A 19531-nucleotide genomic window follows, 5' to 3' on the forward strand; every position below is an offset into this window, starting at 1 on the left:
GAAGGAGTGAAGGTGAGCAGAAAATCTTGATTTTGGCAGTTTAACCATAAGAGGGTTGCAGGCAGATCTTGTGCGACCTGTAGGAATATTTGGGGGACAGAGCCCAGAGAGAGCTGGGGGGGCAAGGCCAGAGAGGAGTCGGTAGAAGACGGAAAGACCACCAACCTGCCTGCGGTGAGTGAGTGAAAGGCCCTTGGAGTTAGCTTCATCGCGGGAGATTCCAATGATTCTGAACGCTTTGGTTTCAACAGCGTGAAGACGAGCTAGGTGTGAGGCAGGAGCACCAGACCAGAGGGGAGAGCAGTATTCCATAGAGCTGCGGATGAAAGCCTTGTATGTGGTGAGGAGCTCAGGTGTGCCAAGGAAGGACTTCGCACGACGGAGGATGCCCAGTCGGCGACTGGCTTTGGAGGCCAGATTTGAAATGTGGTTTTCCCAGGAAAGATCATGGCAAATAGTGAGACCCAAAAGCTTGAGTGACAGAACTTCTTGGAGAGGATTATTCAGAAAGTGGATGGGAGGGTTGTCCAGTCGGTCTTTTCGGAGAGACATCGTAAGAGTGTGAGATTTATCAGGATTGAAAGACATGTTCCATTTGGATGCCCAGTCTGTGATTTTGTCCAGGTCTGCAGAGAGTGAGGAGGCTGCAGACTGCCGATCTGAGGGATGAGGAATGGAGCGACAGAGAGTAGAGTCGTCAGCAAAGAGATAGAGAGGATTTTCAAGAGAGTCAGAGAGATCATTGATGAAGACCAGAAAAAGTCATCCGCCGTACTGCCATAATGGCATCAGACGTAATCACATCACCCTGTCATGTGACCAGATCCTCAGCTCTGATTGGTACACATACATGCATACATACATACATACATACATACATACATACATACATACATACGGACAAACACTGTTCTTGACGGCTTTGCCCTATGGGCTCTATGCCGTAAAAATCTGGACGTCATCTTCTCCAAAACCGCTCGACGAAAATAAAATTGAAACATGCCTTATGTCATTAACTCCCCATGGGGTGTGTAGGGTGGTACCGATGTCATCGGTTAAGTGGTATTCCAGCCATAATTGGTTCAATCAAAATCCTTATCTGAAACTTAATCTATATGATCTACGAACCGATGTGAGTGAAGAATTAAATTCATGACGTCACCGGTCACGTGGTTTGGTGGCCATATTGGATTGAAAATATAAATGTAAAAAATCTTCTTCTGCAGAACCACTTAACAGATCGATGCAAAACATCATACTTCCTACATTCAGATCGACTAGCCATAGGGAAAATATAATTTGAATATTTTTTATATCCACCTTCATTGATGCAATTTAGCCTTAATATGCACAAAGTGGTCATTAAATATCCTAATAATCAATAAAGCTATGCATAATAGCAATGTGTGTGTCATAATAGGGTGCATGGATGATACGGGCATATGGGCCATAATAGCATTGGGACATCAAAGTGGCATGTTCAGGTAACGATGGTTTTTTTTGTTGTTTTTTTTTGTTCAAAATGAGCACACTAGGTGAGACTGTGCACTCCCTGGAGTGCCGTTCTAGTTTTGATGAATGTTTTCTTGTGTGTCCTGTGTAAGGTACTTCTTGAGTCCCGTGTACAGTGCAGTAACACCCCCAGTGAAGTCTCTGCATGCCACACTGCTCTCATCCCCACTCCACATCTAGCCTTTTCCCCTACCCCTCTCCTAGTGAAGTTAAGTTGATGACCTGTTATATTGAACCAGCAGAGTACCCGACCTACAGGCGATCTTGTTCCAAGCATGCAACACATTTTTCTTCTACATACCTTTATTTGGGCAGTGTATAGGCAAAAGACAACCTGCTGCTGCAAAAAAAATAACCTGGGTTATGTGCATGAAGCAAAAACATGCCTACTGCTTATAATTCAAAACACTTCACCACAATGGAAAACGTGGGGACAGGAACACTGTACTGTAAAGGGTGGGGACTTGAAATACTCGCTCCTATTTAGGGATGGCGCTACACGACACACATTTACATAGGGAAATTGCGTCTCCCTCCTCACGCTCCCCCCCTCAAGACCATGGACAAGATAAAAACACCCGATACACTAATTTGGGTCATGCTGATCCTATGTAGAAAATCTGGATGTAATCAGCCTAGAACTGTAGGAGTAGCAGTGCACGCACGCACGCACGCACACACATGCACACACGCACAGGCACACGTCCATGAATTCCAGTAAGGATTGATATGGTGTGGCTGTAGTGCTGGCTTGATGGGCCAAATGGCCTTCTTCTTCAAAATTGCTTGTGTATTTTTGAGTTGTGGAGTGGGTAGATGACCGTTTGTATAAAAATGTACATGCTGTGTGGCAATCATCTGTCTTTTCGATGCAAGTAACAAAATTCTACCTTCAAATATGAAACTTGTGCAATATAGCTGCAGTGTGTTTACTTGTGTTTTGAGCAGTCCCAAAGCAAGTTGTAATTGTGAATGCAATTATAGAAATAAGCCTGCATGTTTTTGCCTTCTCCAAGTCATTTGAATCAAAAGATTCTGGAGAAATTGTGGTCGTGACCTTTACCCATCTCTCCCTTCAGGTTCTTTCTGCCCTTGACATCTTACAACCTCCTCATCTCGATTACTTTGAGGAGATGTATCCTTGTGCCCTCCCGCTGGCACAGCGACTGTTGCCTCAGTGACAGTTGCTTAGCTACAGGTCACCTTTCCTTTTAGTGGACGCCATGTGGGAGGTTGCTGCCAGCTTATTGATGCATGAGCTTATTTATTGCATCCAGCTGGTTATCTCGATTTCACAAGTTCATGGATTGGTTTATATATTGCCATATTTACATGGACACCCGACTACTTCCTCCTGACTTCTTTCTTTCGCGGATGGGTTCTTGCTCGTATTTGTCAACCCACATACCCTGCCCCCCCTCCCCCCTCCCCACACACACTTCAATACCCTCACTGCCATGTTATGAATCATTCCATTTTCTTTTTTCAACCGGCAGTTAATGTGTATAAAGCCACATCTGGTAGCCTTAATCACCTCATTCTGTGTTAGAGGGAAATTGTTTCTTTGTCTACGAGAGAAGCAACACCTTCAGTAATTTCACGGCTTTTATATTGCGGTTGCTTCTCTCAGGGTTCACAAAGCCACTTCACAACAGAGTGGAAACGGTGTGCCCGATAACACTCAACTGAATGTTTTCCTTTGAAGGCCTAACTTGCATTGAAACATATTCTTTATGAGGTGATGATAGCGTAAATGGTTCATTCCTTTATAAGGTTTCTGATTATGTTGAAGGTTTAAGGTGAAGTTGGGCTTGTGTGAAAAGGCTTTTGGCGACCTTTGTTCATTTTTAAAAAAACTTTCTGTTTGCCCTCGGCTGTGGAATTTCTGACCCGGTGTCATGCTGTGACGCTCCATTACTGTCCATGGTTTTGCCTTGAGCTTTGAACTGTGCAGCTATGTGGTCACGGAGCTCATGCAAAGTGACTTGCACAAGATCATTGTCTCACCACAGCCACTCAGTTCTGACCATGTCAAGGTCTTCCTCTACCAGATTCTCAGGGGTGAGTATGGGATTTTTTGTGCACTTTTCAAGTTGTCGACCATTGTTTTTTTTGTTTTCGTCATTCATGGTTTGTGAATTGTTCTGTATGATAGTTGTCATTTATTTTGTATTAGCAAAAGTACCAGGCATTGCCACAGGCAGCGCAGTCATTTTGTGTTGTGAATATGATAGGGGAAGGGAGGGGAGGGAAGGCAGAGGGGGAGGGAAGGAGGGGGTAGGTACGGTGTGAGGGGGAGGGGAAGGGACAGAGGGGAGAGAGGGGAAGAGGGGAAAGATGGGGAGGGGTGGGAGGAGGAGAGGAGGAGGGGGGGGGGGAGTGGGACAGGGTAGGCGGAGAGGGGGAGGAGTGAGACAGAGAGGGGCGGAGGAAAGACAGAGAGGGGAAGGGGGAAGGAAAAAAAGAGAGTAAGAAGGGGGAAGATTAGCAAAGAGAATATGTTATGCTTAATGATCACAGACACAGACAGATGTGCACACACACACACACACACACACACACACACACACACACACACACACACACACACACACACACACACACACACTAAAGAATCTCCCATCTCTGGCTTATTTCGATTTAGACTTAAAGGAGTCATATTAATAAAATACATTTTTACGTTATGTTCACTCATTCAAAACAACTCATGGCCCTCTTTATACTGTTAATGCACATGGAACATCACACCACTCACTCACACATGGAACACCTCATATACCACTATTTTAGTAAGAAATAGAACAGATTACCAGGTTTGGACCATGTCCGGACAGCTATTTTCATTTGTAAAAAGAGAAGCTGCATAAAAACATTTTATCCACTCAATTAAAAAAGATTGGACCGGTCAGGATCTGGGGCCGGGAGCAAATCCTGCCATAATCCGCCTTTGCCACACATACACGCACACACGTGCACACACGCACACACCCAATTTCCAATATGAGCGCTTGTGAATGGATCGAGGCACCACAGCCTGTTTGAAGTAGTTCGGCTCGGCTCGTTACAGAGGAACGGCTTGTTTTAGGCTTTTAGCTGAGGATAATGACTGTAATTGAGTTGCTGTGTTGTCATGATTTACACCAATCATAACACAAACAATTATTATTTTGCACAATTTTATTTGTCGTGTTTGTGATATTACATTTTAATAAGCAATTTAGTTTGAAGATTTAGGATGAAACTTTTTTTATTTTCAAAAAACAACCTCTCAGCACATACAGTACATACGGGAGGAGTAGGTGCAGACTTGAAGCTTGGGACGATTACACCTCACCACCACAAAATTCAAAACACCTCACCACCACGTAATTCAAAACACCTCACCACCACGTAATTCAAAACACCTCACCACCACGTAATTCAAAACCTCACCACAACTTAATTCAAAACACCTCACCACCACTTAATTCAAAATACCTCACCACCACGTAATTCAAAACACCTCACCATCATGTAATTAAAAACACCTCACCACCACGTGATTCAAAATGACTCAAAACCACGTTATTAAAAAACACTTCACAACCACGGAAACAAAAGTTTGAGGGAGTCGTTCAGTGACAACACAGACACTGCCCAGAAATGTAGATATATAGAGAGATGACTACATGATTTGCCATGGTTTAAACCAATCATAATAGAAACAATTATTTTGCACAAATGTATTTGTAATGTACGTGATATTACATTTTGTAAATAAATTAAGTTGTAGATTTAAGTTGAGAGAAAAAAAAAAAAAGCATTTTTTTTTTCAAAAACAAAATACCCTTAGGACATACACACAGGAGAGATAGGTGCATACCAGAGGTTTGGTACAATGTCACAAAAGTTTGAGGGAGTCATTCAGTGACAACACAGGACAGACCCTGCACAGATATATATATATATATTTTTGCGGATTCGGGGGTCGGCGCTCCCCTTAACAAGGGGGGGTTAATCCCCCTGTCTTTTAAGCTGGCCGCCGCCCAATCCTGGAAATTATGACGTCACTTCCGGTCGGTGGTAAGTAGGGTTGTAAGCCCAATTAGTCTTATTACCTAAGTACTACCACCGGCCGTAAGCGAGGAGATAACTCCCACCCGAGCCGCAGCGGTAATGGATACGCCGAGCAAAGCGAGCCGCGACTCGGGCCGTTAACAAATGACTAAACCCGATCCTGAGCGGTTTCCAAATCGTGCCACAGGTACTCAATTGAAAGAAAGGACGCAAACGATCGAATAAGAGAAAACCCAGAAAATAAGAAGAACAAAGAGTGGGTTTATTAATTACTAGGGCATGCCCGTACTATATCTATATCTAAAATTATATCCCCCCCCCTCTATTTACATGAAATGGTTTGGTCCAAAGCGAACGGCTTGCGAGTACGGTGACAATCCCCCCCCTCTATTTACATGAAATGGTTTGGTCCAAAGCGAACGGCTTGCGGAGTTTGGTAAAGAAATCGCCATAGCATGCACAAACGCGCAGGAAAGCGAAAGAATCGCAAATTAGTTTTAATTAGTTTTAAAACATCGTTTAACGCCAACATAGCGGCAACATAGTTTGCCAACGTGAAATAAATGAATACGCTCTCAAATGTGCCGTCCGAGGCAGAGTCTGTTCGGCACGTTCGGCACACGTGATAGCTCGCTGCTCTCTGATTGGTTGAATCGTTTTTTGGACATAGCTCGGTAACTACTTGTCCGATTAATATGAAACCTTGAAAAGGCACATCCTCGGGTCCCCAGCAATATACCTGGCAAGTTTAAAGTATATCGGACCCGTGGTTGTCGAGAAACAGCGGTCACAGACATACATACATACATACATACATACATACATACATACATACATACATACATACATACACAGAGATTACTGGAATTATAGATAGATATACAAAAACCCAAAGAAGAGGAAACAAAAGTAATATACAGAAGAAGAAGAGCAAAAGGACACAGGGCAAGCTTATCTATACAGTCTTACTTACAACCCTGGACAAACAGACAGACTCACACGGGATGGTAGTGGTAGGAGGAGAAGGTCCAAGCAGATGGTTCCAGGCTCCGGGTCAGTGGCGAAGAATGGCAGGCAGCTTTGCGTGTCTTTGGCGCGTGGCCGGACCTTATAGATATATCGGGGGACTGGGATGCCGCGTACGTATATTGTGCCAAACGCTCTCTCTCTCCCGATCACTCAATGTCCGTATCAAATGGAGCGCTCCCGGATCAGTCCGTTAACAAAGGCTCGTGGCGCAGTTCGTTACGAAAGGAGGTCGTACAATGCAATCGAGCTCTCCCCGCGCAGTCCTCTCAATAGCAATGGTCCCCTGCACAGTTCTTTAACAATGGAGCTCCCTCGCGCAGTCCTCAAAGCAGTCCTCGTGCTTGCGCTTATATAACGCGCTTTGAAATCAATGCGCGCTTCATAGAGACACGCCCACCAGTGAGCTCACCTCAGCCCTGGTTGGACAGTGAGGGCTCACCGGCTCTGCCCCTGACGGCTCGTTGACAGGGCCACGCCTCGTTCTTGGTGCTCCGCCCCCTTCTTCTCCAAGCTTGACCGCGTGCGTAATGGCGTTTGGAGCGAACGCTGAGGCGGCTGCGGCTGGCAGAGGCGCGTAATACAATTTGGAGAGAGAGACTGGCAAAATGGACGGAATGGGGCCTATCTTATTTAATTAATGCAACGCAGATGCAACTATTGGGAGCACAGCCTTATCTGAAACACATATTAAGGAAATAACTGACAGTCCTATGGTGTCCTACGTGTTGCATATGGCCTAACTATGGGTGCGACCTTTGACCTTTTAAATGATGGAATATTTACAAGAAGTGATTATTTATTTACAAAGTGAGGGGCTCTCAAAACCACAACACTGCACCCTCCTTTCCTCCAGGCCCGGCCCGGGCTGAAACAACTTTAATTTAATGTGACACTGAGGTGTGGTATCCCTCTACTTTTAACCTCACCCTGAGTGCGACAGTTTTAACACGAAGTATGTCCCGCCTGCTGCGTTGCATTCTACCTATCAGACTCATGCCCACAGACTAACCGAATTGCGGAATTATTCTGAAACTACACATAAAGCCAGTGGGGAGCATTATTTACAAAAAACACTACTATTTTGATTATTTACAACTACACCCAGGACCTGTCTTTTGTGGGAAACAAAAGCAGAACTTTTGAGAAGAGGAAAAATACCACACCGCACTGCACTGATACACCATACCACATGCACCAATATGCACCAATAATAAAAATACCCAGCAAAGCACCATCAAGAAAAGCACAAAACACATTTCAAAGAAAAACTAATAAATGGTGTTTTGTGATGTCCTCTCCGCTGGGCCGCTAGTTCTGGTCGTCTTGCTCTTCTCACTTGCTGCCTATTTAATAAAACGGATTGCACCGATCGTGTCCGCTCTTTATTTATGGCCAGCAGGCCCAACTCCGGTGGTCCACCTGCATGGCATAGGTGCCACTTAAAACCGTGGTCCTCAACCAAGATGCTGCTGGCAGCAATGACCGGTCCCCAGCAGAGGTGCCAGGCCGCAGAATATGGGGTCCATAAGGCGGTGCTAGGCCACAGAACGTGTGGTCCATAAGTGGTGTACCAGTGCAGGCCGGAGGCAGCGGAGGTGCGGGCACACAACTGCAGTCACCTGCGCACTCCCACCGGGCCCAAAATAAACAAGTCCATGAGTGGGGGAAGGAGGGCGAGCAAAGCAGCGGGCAAGGCCGCAAGAGTACACGTTAAAAAACAAGGCAATGCAAGGTGAATGGCGCTGTTGAGCGAGCGGAGAAAGCCCGTCCCTAGCGTCCGCCCCCCCCTGTCACCTAACCTACCCTTGCCCCTACCCCGTATTTACACAGTCTACACATTTACAAATTCCGTCTCTACCCGTCTTGTCCTTCCCATTCCCTCTAATCCAAATTCGTCATCCATCCCCCCTAAGGAGGAAGAGATGGAATAACAAACAATGTCACCCCCACGTCGAGATGCGTCTTTCATTCCTAAATGTCTGCCAAAATATGGTGTGGAGTTTATCACCTCGGTGAATGGATGCGGATGGTGCGAAGAGACTTTCATCCTAGCTATCTCCTAAATGACATTAACTCTGTTTACTCTACCCGGGGTCTTTCCCTGCCAAACCATTGGGCACTTTACTCTATGTGGTTCTAAAAACCAATTCCCATTGAACATACTGTGGCGCTCACCAAATTTGGGGTTTCACTCCCCCGATTCTTTCCCCCTGTGCCCTCGCACAATTTCGGGGCTGGGTCGTGTGGCTCACCAGCAGGTCCACTCACCTGCACACCTCCGCCACCATACGTCACCACCCGAGCTTACCTGCTCCTCACCCTTACCTACCTGGGGAAGGCCCTCCCTGGCGCTTACCCCCTCGGTGCCCTCTCTGGCACTGGGCTACCCGGGTCCGTCCTCCGGATCCTCAGGCCCCATTGCACACTAACTGGCTCCCAGAGCCTACCTGCAGCCTCACCTGGCCGAAAGACTAACAGTGGCGGAGTGCCCAACCAACCATTCTCACTAACAGGCCACATGCCCAGCCATTTCACTCCACTAATGCACCCATCAAGCAGTACTCTGCTATTTTCGCACCACAGATGTCAATATCCAACCACAATTTACCTACTCCCTCTACCTACTTTTAAACTACCCTGCCCGGGTATTCGTGAAGGGGTCCATCCTTCCCCCATCCACTCCGCACCATACACTCCACTCCACATATTCCACAATACTCACTCCACACCATTCATTCCACACACCTCTTTTCTTGCACACCTTTTGTGCTCACACACCTCAACCCCAAAAATTCTCATGCACACAGCATCATCTGGCTAACTATTGCCCTTCTAAGATTAGTGCTTCCCAGTCATCCCTTAAACTATGTACATCCCACGTCGTTATCAACCAACTACCTTACTCTACATCCCCACTACAGGTACAAAAGTCACTACTTAATTCTCGGTCACCTATGGTCATCTTTCTAGATTCCTATAATTATCCTAACACTCCCGGGCTAGTTTTCACCACCACCCCATAAACCTAAAGCTCCTCTGCCCAAAAAATGATGCGAGGTGAATGGTAAAACTACCATTCGCCAGCACTATCGCCATTACTACTACTACCATCAATCGTCCACTATGCCTGAGCCTCTCGGTGCGGTAAATACATTTTTACAGCTCGGTTTCGAAAAACCGAGCAATGCATACTGTGGTCTGTCTACTGTAGGTTGGGTCCGTCCGGCATTCAGATTCAGGGGAGGAGGTTTTGTCGGTCCAAGGCTCCAAGCACCATCCCTACGCAGGGCCTTGCGCTCCCAAGAGCGATGGCCCAGCCTTGCCCGGCCGGAGCGCCGCCACCACAATGGGGCGCTGCTCCGACCCCTCCTACCTCCCCTCGAACCGGGCCGGTCGCCTTGCCTGGCAAAGCGCGGAATCGACCGTGCAGAGCGGAGCCCGGCGCGGATCGCGCACAGCGCTTCTTGAGAAACCGCCGTGGCTACGACCTCCGCCGGTCCCCGCAGCACACAAAGCCCGTCACGGACCGAGAGCTCGCGTCGGCTATCCGTCGGCCTGAACGCTAACCCGGTTAACGTCGATGCCCGCCTCGCATACTCGCACCATTCGTTCCTTTCTTCACTCACACATCGAGGCGTCTCCCTGCACTCCATTATTGCACTTTCTCTTGGCTTCTCTTTCGCTCCACACTCAGGTGCACATCACTCGCTGCTCGCCCACTCCTTTGTTACACACCTCTCCTCCGTTACGTACTCCGTAACGCTCCCGGGTGTGCACTTCTGCATCCACCCACTCAGCGCACACCTACCCACGGGTGTGCAATCCCCAATCACACACCCAATCACGCGCTCCACAACCAACCCAGGTGTGCATTCTCGCACACTCGCCACAACCAACTCACTCTCTGTATCACAATCACTCCCACTATCACACTCTGCCGTGCACTCACCCTCGCTTTCACACTTGCGCTCCGGCGCCGCTCGCACACACGCGCCATTTCCACTCACACAGCGCACCACGGACCTCCCACAAACGCCCGGGGTACGCTGGGATCCCAAGCGCGCGAAAATTATTTTTGCGCTGAACACCTTCCCACAAAATCTCTTAGCACCATATATCACCCGGCTTACCTTGGCGCTTCCTCTTCTTCGCTCCAACACCTGCAAACTTTCATTGGGGTTAAGCACGGCATCACAATGCGAATACAGACTTTGCGTGTATTCCATTTCTTCCTCCCGCGAGTGCTTTTCTAAGTCCGTCTCTTCCGCCCCAATTTCCACTATTGGTTCGATTTCTTTATTTTCGACGACCGCTGGCGCTAATAAAATCAAATTCTCTACTTTGGTGGTCGCCGGCTTCCCCATACCCCGGGTCGCGATCTCTATACCCGTCCTCGTGACTGTGCTTTGTTCCAACTCACTCAACCTGCGCTCCTCTAGCCGCGTTACCTTGTCGCGTACCCGTGTGCTCTTCCCGCGCAACATTGTCCCTCGCCAACCCCTCATTAATTTCTCGGGCTTGGCCAACCACGTCCTTCAATTTGCCCCCTAATCTGCTTCCGAATCCCCCCAATTTGCTGTCTAACCCCTCAATTTGACCTCCCAATTCATTCCTCAACCCCCCTATTTTGTCTTCTAACCCCCCAATTTGGCTTCCCAATTGCTCCCCCATTTTGTTTTCTAACCCTTTTATTTCTCTAGTGGACTTATCACTTTGGGTGTCCAATTTGTTTTCCAATCGCTCACCCATTTCATCCATTTTATGCTCCGCCTTGATCATTTAGGCTCTCATTTGCATCATAAATAAATTGGAAGTCCCCTAGCCCCGTGGGCTCAGCACTCGCCGCCATGTGCGAGGCGCCGCCATTTTGTGCGCCTGCAACCCCCTCTACCGCACCTTCTTCATTCTCCTCCTCCATCTCTCCCAATTGTTCTTCCCTGGGGTCCTGGGTTAGTTCTAACCCCTCCTCCACCTCCTCATTTACCCCCACTGGCATCCGATCACCTTGATCATCCATGGCACGATTATAATTTGGATATTAATAAAAAATTTGGCCGCTCGTAATTTTGACCAAATTTTTCCAGCTAATATAAAAATTTGGTTCGGGTCCAATCCCATTCCTGACACCAATTGTTGCGGATTCGGGGGTCGGAGCTCCCCTTCCTAAGGGGGGGGGGGGGTTAATCCCCTTGTCTTTTAAGCTGGCCGCCCCCCAATCCTGGAAATTATGATGTCACTTCCGGTCGGTGGTAAGTAGGGTTGTAAGCCCTATTAGTCTTATTACCTAAGTACTACCACCGGCCGTAAGCGAGGAGATAACTCCCCTCCGAGCCGCAGCGGTAATGGATACGCCGAGCGAAGCGAGCCGCGACTCAGGCCGTTAACAAATGACTAAGCCCGATCCTGAGCGGTTTCCAAATCGTGCCACAGGTACTCAATTGAAAGAAAGGACGCAAACGATCGAATCAGAGAAAACCCAGAAAATAAGAAGAACAAAGAGTGGGTTTATTAATTATATACAAAAACCCAAAGAAGAGGAAACGAAAGTAATATACAGAAGAAGAAGAGCAAAAGGACACAGGGCAAGCTTATCTATACAGTCTTACTTACAACCCCGGACAAACAGACAGACTCACACGGGATGGTAGTGGTAGGAGGAGAAGGTCCAAGCAGATGGTTCCAGGCTCCGGGTCAGTGGCGAAGAATGGCAGGCAGCTTTGCGTGTCGTTGGTGCGCGGCCGGACCTTATAGATATATCGGGGGACTGGGATGCCGCGTACGTATATTGTGCCAAACGCTCTCTCTCTCCCGATCACTCAATGTCCGTATCAAATGGAGCGCTCCCGGATCAGTCCGTTAACAAAGGCTCGTGGCGCAGTTCGTTACGAAAGGAGGTCATACAATGCAATCGAGCTCTCCCCGCACAGTCCTCTCAATAGCAACGGTCCCCTGCGCAGTTCTTTAACAATGGAGCTCCCTCGCGCAGTCCTCAAAGCAGTCCTCGCGCTTGCGCTTATATAACGCGCTTTGAAATCAATGCGCGCTTCATAGAGACACGCCCACCAGTGAGCTCACCTCAGCCCTGGTTGGATAGCGAGGGCTCACCGGCTCCACCCCTGACGGCTCGTTGACGGGGCCACGCCTCGTTCATGGCGCTCCGCCCCCTTCTTCTCCAAGCTTGACCGCGTGCGTAATGGCGTTTGGAGCGAACGCTGAGGCGGCTGCGGCTGGCAGAGGCGCGTAATACAATTTGGAGAGAGAGACTGGCAAAATGGACGGAATGGGGCCTATCTTATTTAATGAATGCAACGCAGATGCAACTATTGGGAACACAGCCTTATCTGAAACACATATTAAGGAAATAACTGACAGTCCTATGGTGTTCTGCGTGTTGCATATGGCCTAACTATGGGTGCGACCTTTAACCTTTTAAATGATGGAATATTTACAAGAAGTGATTATTTATTTACAAAGTGAGGGGCTCTCAAAACCACAACAATATATATATATATATATATATGTATGTATATATATATGTATATATATATATGTATATGTATATATATTGTTACGATTTTCCGCCGCCCTTCCTACCCTTACCAAGGGGAGATTAAGCCCCTTCTTTCTGGGCCGGCGTAACCGAGACTTGAAACGCCCCTCCCGGGCAAACGCAAGGTAGGGTTTCGGGACAAGTCTCGCACGTACCTAAATACCTGCGCCACCGCGGAAGCGGGGAATCAAGCCTCGCACGAGCCACGTGTAATTTGGATACACCGAGCGGATTGCGTACCACGTGGTCCGTGCAGTTACCGTTAGTATTGGAACCCGATTCGAGCGGTTCTATTCGTACCACGCTTAGTCAATGATGGAAAACACGAGACGGTCGAATAAAGGAAGAACATGATTTAATTATTATTTACACAAGTATGTACAATGATTCGGTAGAAAGCAGAGAGACACAGAGCAGCCTTAAGCAGTCTTATATTAAACCCAGACACGGGCCCGATCACACTCACAAAGGGGAAATGCAGGTAGAATGGTGTTCCTCGCTGAACGGTCGTCCAGGAACGGCCCCGCCCGGCGTGGCTCTCCCCGGTCCAGCACGTCCCGTGATGAAGGCAGGGAGGGGGAGGGGGGGGAGGGGAGGGGGAGAAGGGGAGAAGGGGAGGGGGTAGGGGGAAGGGAGGGGGGAGGCGGAGGGGAGGGGGGGAGGGGTAAGGGGGGAAGGGGGAGGGGGAAGGGATCCAGGGGAGGGGAGAGGGAAAAGGGAGGGGGAGGGGGAAAAAGGGAGGGGGAGGGGAGAAAGGGTAGGGTGGAGGGGGAGGGGAGGGGGGGAGGGAAGGGGAGGGCCAGTCAACAATGACGTTGCAGTTCTCATGGTCGGAGAGCAGCACAACAATCGCGACATTGTCCTGCATCTTCGCAAAAGCACGAAGCGGATTTTGGAGACTCACCGATCCTGTGATGCCCTCCAGTACCGGCATTGCCGGGTGGGGGAAGGGAGACACGTACATTCCCAACCCGTACATTCGCCCTCTCGACTCAAGCTCACTCGGACAAAAGCCTCGCACAAATTACACCGTGAAGGCCCAATGGCCATGTCTATGCCACAAATCAAGTACGTGAGCGAATCGGGCGCACTGAATTGAAAATATATAGAACGCTCATACTCCGTGAAAAGTGAAGCCGCCGTGTCGCCATCTTGGTTAGCACGACTCGACCAACTCGCTTCGCGGATCTCGTTTGTTTTGAACGTGTGAATTACGTGCGAACGCGTAACTGTGAGTTTATGGCGGCAAGGAGCATCACGTGATCGCTCTGAGCGAATCAGCGCGCTGCTCTGCCACCTGATCAGATTCCGTGTATAATATTCCTCGCTGAAATGCGCTGAAGTAAATATGAATAAAAAATATGGATCTCGTAAAGATGAAAGAAAAAAAAACCTATGTGGTGTGAATGGCAGTGTTCCTCGCTGAAATGTGAAAAAACGCAATCGCTTTTCGCTCTGAAATACGTGCGAACGCGTAACTGAGTTAATGGCGGCAAGGAACATCACGTGATCGCTCTGAGCGAATCAGCGCGCTGCTCTGCCACCGGTCAGATTCCGTGCATAATATTCCTCGCTGAAATGCGCTGAGGTAAAAATATGGTAAAAAAAATATTATGAATTTTTTTTTTTTAGGTCGGCCATGTTCTTCCCAGGCTCAATGGCCATGTCTATGCCAAATATCAAGCACGTGAGCCTCTCCGTTTAGGAGTCTATCGGTAACATTACACACACACAAACTGTGCTTTATATATATATATATATATAATATATATATATATATATACATACACACACTCACACACCACAGGACCAAAAGTATGTGGACACCAGGACATCGAACATCTCATTCCAAAATCATGGGCATTAATATGGAGTTGGTCCCCCCTTTGCTGCTTATAACAGCCTCCACCCTTCTGGGAAGGCTCTCCACTAGATGTTGGAACATTGCTGTGGGGATTTGCTTCCATTCAGCCACAAGAGCATCAGTGAGGTCAGGCACTGATGTTGGGCGATTAGGCCTGGCTCGCAGTCGGCGTTTCAATTCATCCCAACGGTGTACGATGGGGTTGAGGTCAGGGCTCTGTGCAGGCCAGTGAAGTTCTTCCACACCGATCTCGACAAACCATTTCTGTATGGACTTCGCTTTGTGCATGGGGGGCATTGTCATGCTGAAACAGGAAAGGGCCTTCCCCAACCTGTTGCCACAAAGTTGGAAGCACGCAATCGTCTAGAACATGGGTTCCCAATCAGTGGGCCATGGCCCACTGGTGGGCCACATCACGTTTTCCAGGTGGGCCACAGAGACTGCCCAATATTTGCCCAAATAATATAATCTTTTCACGCAGAAGGCCTAAAACAAGAGGACAATTCTGTGTGTGTTGGTGGTGGCCAGTGGTGGCCACCCAATATTCCCTGCATATTTTTTTAGTCTTGTTATTTTATATTTTTCCTTTTTTTTTTTTCTTTTCCAGAAACCCTTCTGAAATGACAAAACGAGGATATGAGCAATACATAAAGTTTGGATTCACATCCTTACATGATCGTGGAGAATTAAAGGGACAATGCGTCCTGTGCCAGAAAGTTCTCGGAAATCAATCTTTGCAGCCATCGACATTGAAGCTCCATTTGGAGAAGATTCATCCACATCTTCAACATAAGGATGTGGACTTCTTCAAGCCAATGGAAGAGAACGTGAAGCGCCAGCGCTTGGATCAAAGTGGAACATTATTTCAGAAAAACAAGCGTCTTACGGAGGCTTCTTATGCTGTCAGCCTCCTCATTGCGCAACTGTGCACATAAATGGATTCAGAGCATAAGAACCTGCTTTACTAAATCAAGATGCGTTGGCTATCAAAAGGAAATGTTGTGGTACGAGTGTTTGAACTCCGAGAAGAGATGCAGAGTTTCCTACAGATGCAAGAAAAGCACAACTTGAAACTTCCTTCCATGAAAAGCTGTGGGTCTTTCGCCTCGCATACCTTGTGGATATTTTTGATCAACTGAACAGACTGAATCAAAAGCTGCAAGGAAAGTTGTTCCCTATCATTCAGTTCATTGACACTCTCAGTGCATTTATACAGAAGCTTGAAAACTGGAAACGAAAGGCTGAGGAAGGGAACTTTACCATGTTTGAATCTTTCAGAAGTCACTATTAATGAGCCGTTGGATCCTGGCATTGCAAAGGATGTTGTGACACACCTCAGCTGTCTCCGAGAAGAATTTCTGCGGTACTTTCCAGAAATTGGGAGAGAATGACTGGCGCTCATGAGGAATCCTTTTCTTGTTAAAGTCAGTGACATCCAGGATGACCTGCAAGATGAACTGATTGAATTTCAAAATGATTCTGGATGCAGATATGTCTTTGAAGCTTCCTCTATCTCTGAGGTTTGGCCAAAAATGATGGGAATCTACCTCAACATTGCAAAGGATTGCCTTCAGAAACTCCTGCCCTTTGCAACAACTTATCTTTATGAATCAGGCTTCTCAACGTTGGTGCAGCTAAAGACAAAGGCCCGGAACCTCCTTGAATGTGAGGCAGATCTTAGATGTGTGCTCTCTACAACAGAACCTAGGATTTGGAAACTGGTGCAGAAAATTCAGGAGAACATCTCTCATTAAAGTAGCTTTAGGTTAAACTGGTTTGAGTTTTTTTTCAATTGGCAGATACTGCAATGTTTTGTGTTACAGCCCACAAGCAAAGCACCCTGGAGATGAGTTTTCAAATATTTTTTATTTTCCTGGTTATTATTGCAATGTGTTAATAGAGTTTTCATTTCTTAATTTAAAATAAATATTTGTTTTTTATGGAAAAGCCTTGAAGTCTGAAGTGTTAATTTGCCTTTTCAATTGATTTTCTTGATGTTCTGTTCTAAAAATTTCTCGCAAGACCCTTTGTCACAAATAAATTTGCTTTACTTCACTCGCATTAATTCATTTCACAAAGAAATTGTTCAAATGAGAAATATTGTTCCATGAAATACTCAAAGTCTAAATTGAATGAAGTTCTGGTTCTTATTGACATTTCTTTGGTTTCAAAAAATTGCTATGATCCCCACTGGGCAATGACATGTCAGGTCAAAAGCCAGTTGGGCCACATAGCGAAAAAACTTGGGAAACACTGGTCTAGAATGTCATTGTATGCTGTAGCGTTAAGATTTCCCTTCACTGGAACTATGGGGTCCAGCCCAAACCATGAAAAACGGCCCCAGACCATTATTCCTCCTCCACCAAACTTTACAGTTGGCACTGTGCATTCAGGCAGGTAGCATTCTCCTGGCATCCGCCAAACCCAGATTCGTCCATCGGACTGCCAGATGGTGAAGCGTGATTTATCACTCCAGAGAACGCGTTTCCACTGTTCCAGAGTGCAATGGCGGCGAGCTTTACACCACTCCAGCTAACTCTTGGCATTCCGCATGGTGATCTTAGGCTTGTGTGCGGCAGCTCGGCCATGGAAACCCATTTCATGAAGCTCCCGGCGAACAGTTGTTGTGCTGACGTTGCTTCCAGAGGCATTTTCTAACTCTGTAGTGAGTGTTGCAACCGAGGACAGATGATTTTTTTTACGCGCTTCAGCACCCGGCGGTCCTGTTCTGTGAGCTTTTGTGGCCTACCACTTCACGGCTGAGCTGTTGTTGCTCCTCGACGTTTTCATTTCACAATAACAGCACTTAAAGTTGACCGGAGCAGCTCTAGCAGGGCAGAAATTTGACGAACTGACTTGTTGGAAAGGTGGCATCCTATGACGGTGCCACGTTGAAAGTCACTGAGCTCTTAAGTACGGCCCATTCTACTGCATTGTCTATGGAGGTTGCATGGCTGTGTGCTTGATTTTATATATACACCTCTCAACAATGGGTGTGGCTAAAACAGCCGAATCCACTAATTAGAAGGGGTGTCCGCATACCTTTGGTCATGCAGTGTGTGTGTATATATATATATTTATTGTATTAATCGTTGCATTTTTATTATAGTATTGCCTGCTAAATTATGTGATGAATTAATTGGAATTACAGTATAAATAGTTACCTGGCTCACTTTTTCTAAACTACAAATTCCTTCCACACATGGTGCGGGTACCTCTGCAAGGAATTTAATATAGTAGGATGACATGCCCCTTCCTCCCCTTTTTTTGTTTTTTTTTGCCTTTTCCTCTGTACCTTCCTCTTCCCTGAAAAACACTTCCCCATTAGACATCTGCTGTGTGTTCACACTGGTGGTTTGATTTAATTTGTTCTGAGCTGCTATTTAATACATTGCACTGCTGCACACAGGCCTCAAGTACCTACACTCTGCTGGCATCCTTCATCGCGACATCAAGCCAGGGAATCTCCTTGTTAACAGCAACTGTGTACTCAAGGTATCTGACTTTGCCTCCTTCGCTTTTATCCACTTGTTTCTTTCTCTGCACTTCTAAGGGGATTTATGAGCTGTTTTGGACTATGGCACATCCGTTTTTGACTTTGGCGCGTTCGTTTTTTACTTTGGCGCGTCCGTTTTGTAGTTTGCCACATTCTTTTTATACTTCAGGCACATCCGTGTTGTCCACATTTGTACTTTGGCACATATTTCCATTGCTTTTTTGCCTTGAGTCCAATGACCACCATCCCACCTAGCTCGTGATTTGGAGGAATTCATGGCCTGTTTATCGACGCCATGCAGTGTGAATGGATCGTCAGATTTACATGCAGTATCTTCAGTTGATGCAATGAGTGATAAATATTGAATACTAGTGAGGGTACCTGGCATTGCCGAGTAACACTATGTCACTTCGTAATGGGAATATGAAGAGAGGGGGGAGAGAGAGAGAGAGAGGGAGAGAGGGAGGAGGAGGGAAGATTGAAAATGATTTGGGTGTGAAGATTGAAAATAAAATGGAAGAAATAAATAATGAATTGGGAGTATGGATTGGTGGCATGGAAAGGAAAATGGAGGTTCAATTGGAAGGCAGGCTTGGAAAACTAGAGGATAAAATGGGGGTACAGACTGAGAGATGTTTGAAAAAGAATAATGAACTGGAGGAGCATCGTGCCAGGAGGAATGTTGCTTTACTTCAGTGAAAAGAGATTTTAGAGGTGGATAGGCTAGGCTACGTGGTGTGTGAAGCAACATCCGTGGTTTGGGGCATGGCCCATGGGCGCGCGGTTAAACCCAGTGCTGGGGAGCGAGGCTACGTCTGGCGCCATGGGTGAGCTGGAGTCGGTGGTGGGCGTGTCGGTTCCCAGGGTGTTTGGGACAGACCCTGTCGGGGTCGACTCGGCGCCCAGGGTTGTTGACTTGCCACAGAGGGGGTGTGTGCTAGTGACTACAGGGCAGTGGGTAAGAAAGACGTTTAATGGTAGAAAATGTAGTATTAGAAAGACAGCACAATGTGGGTTGGTGTCA

General features: G+C 47.1%; 1 protein-coding gene across 4 annotated transcripts in view; it reads left to right on the plus strand.

The window, feature by feature from the left end:
- The window catches only part of NLK (nemo like kinase), a 70632-nt gene that overhangs the window by 30180 nt on the left and 20921 nt on the right, over nt 1–19531 (plus strand). For all 4 annotated transcript variants that reach the window (XR_013623838.1, XM_068102231.2, XM_068102232.2 and 1 more), the window contains exons 3-5: nt 2592–2647; nt 3467–3573; nt 18421–18506. Coding sequence is in view for 3 of the 4 variants with exons in the window: in XM_068102231.2 (XP_067958332.2) it covers nt 2592–2647; nt 3467–3573; nt 18421–18506 (249 nt within the window). In the remaining variant the exon portion in view is untranslated. The remainder of the gene's footprint in view (nt 1–2591; nt 2648–3466; nt 3574–18420; nt 18507–19531) is intronic.

This window comes from Myxine glutinosa, chromosome 6 (assembly GCF_964187855.1).
Source record: "Myxine glutinosa chromosome 6, kmMyxGlut1.1, whole genome shotgun sequence".
Lineage (NCBI taxonomy): Eukaryota > Metazoa > Chordata > Myxini > Myxiniformes > Myxinidae > Myxine > Myxine glutinosa.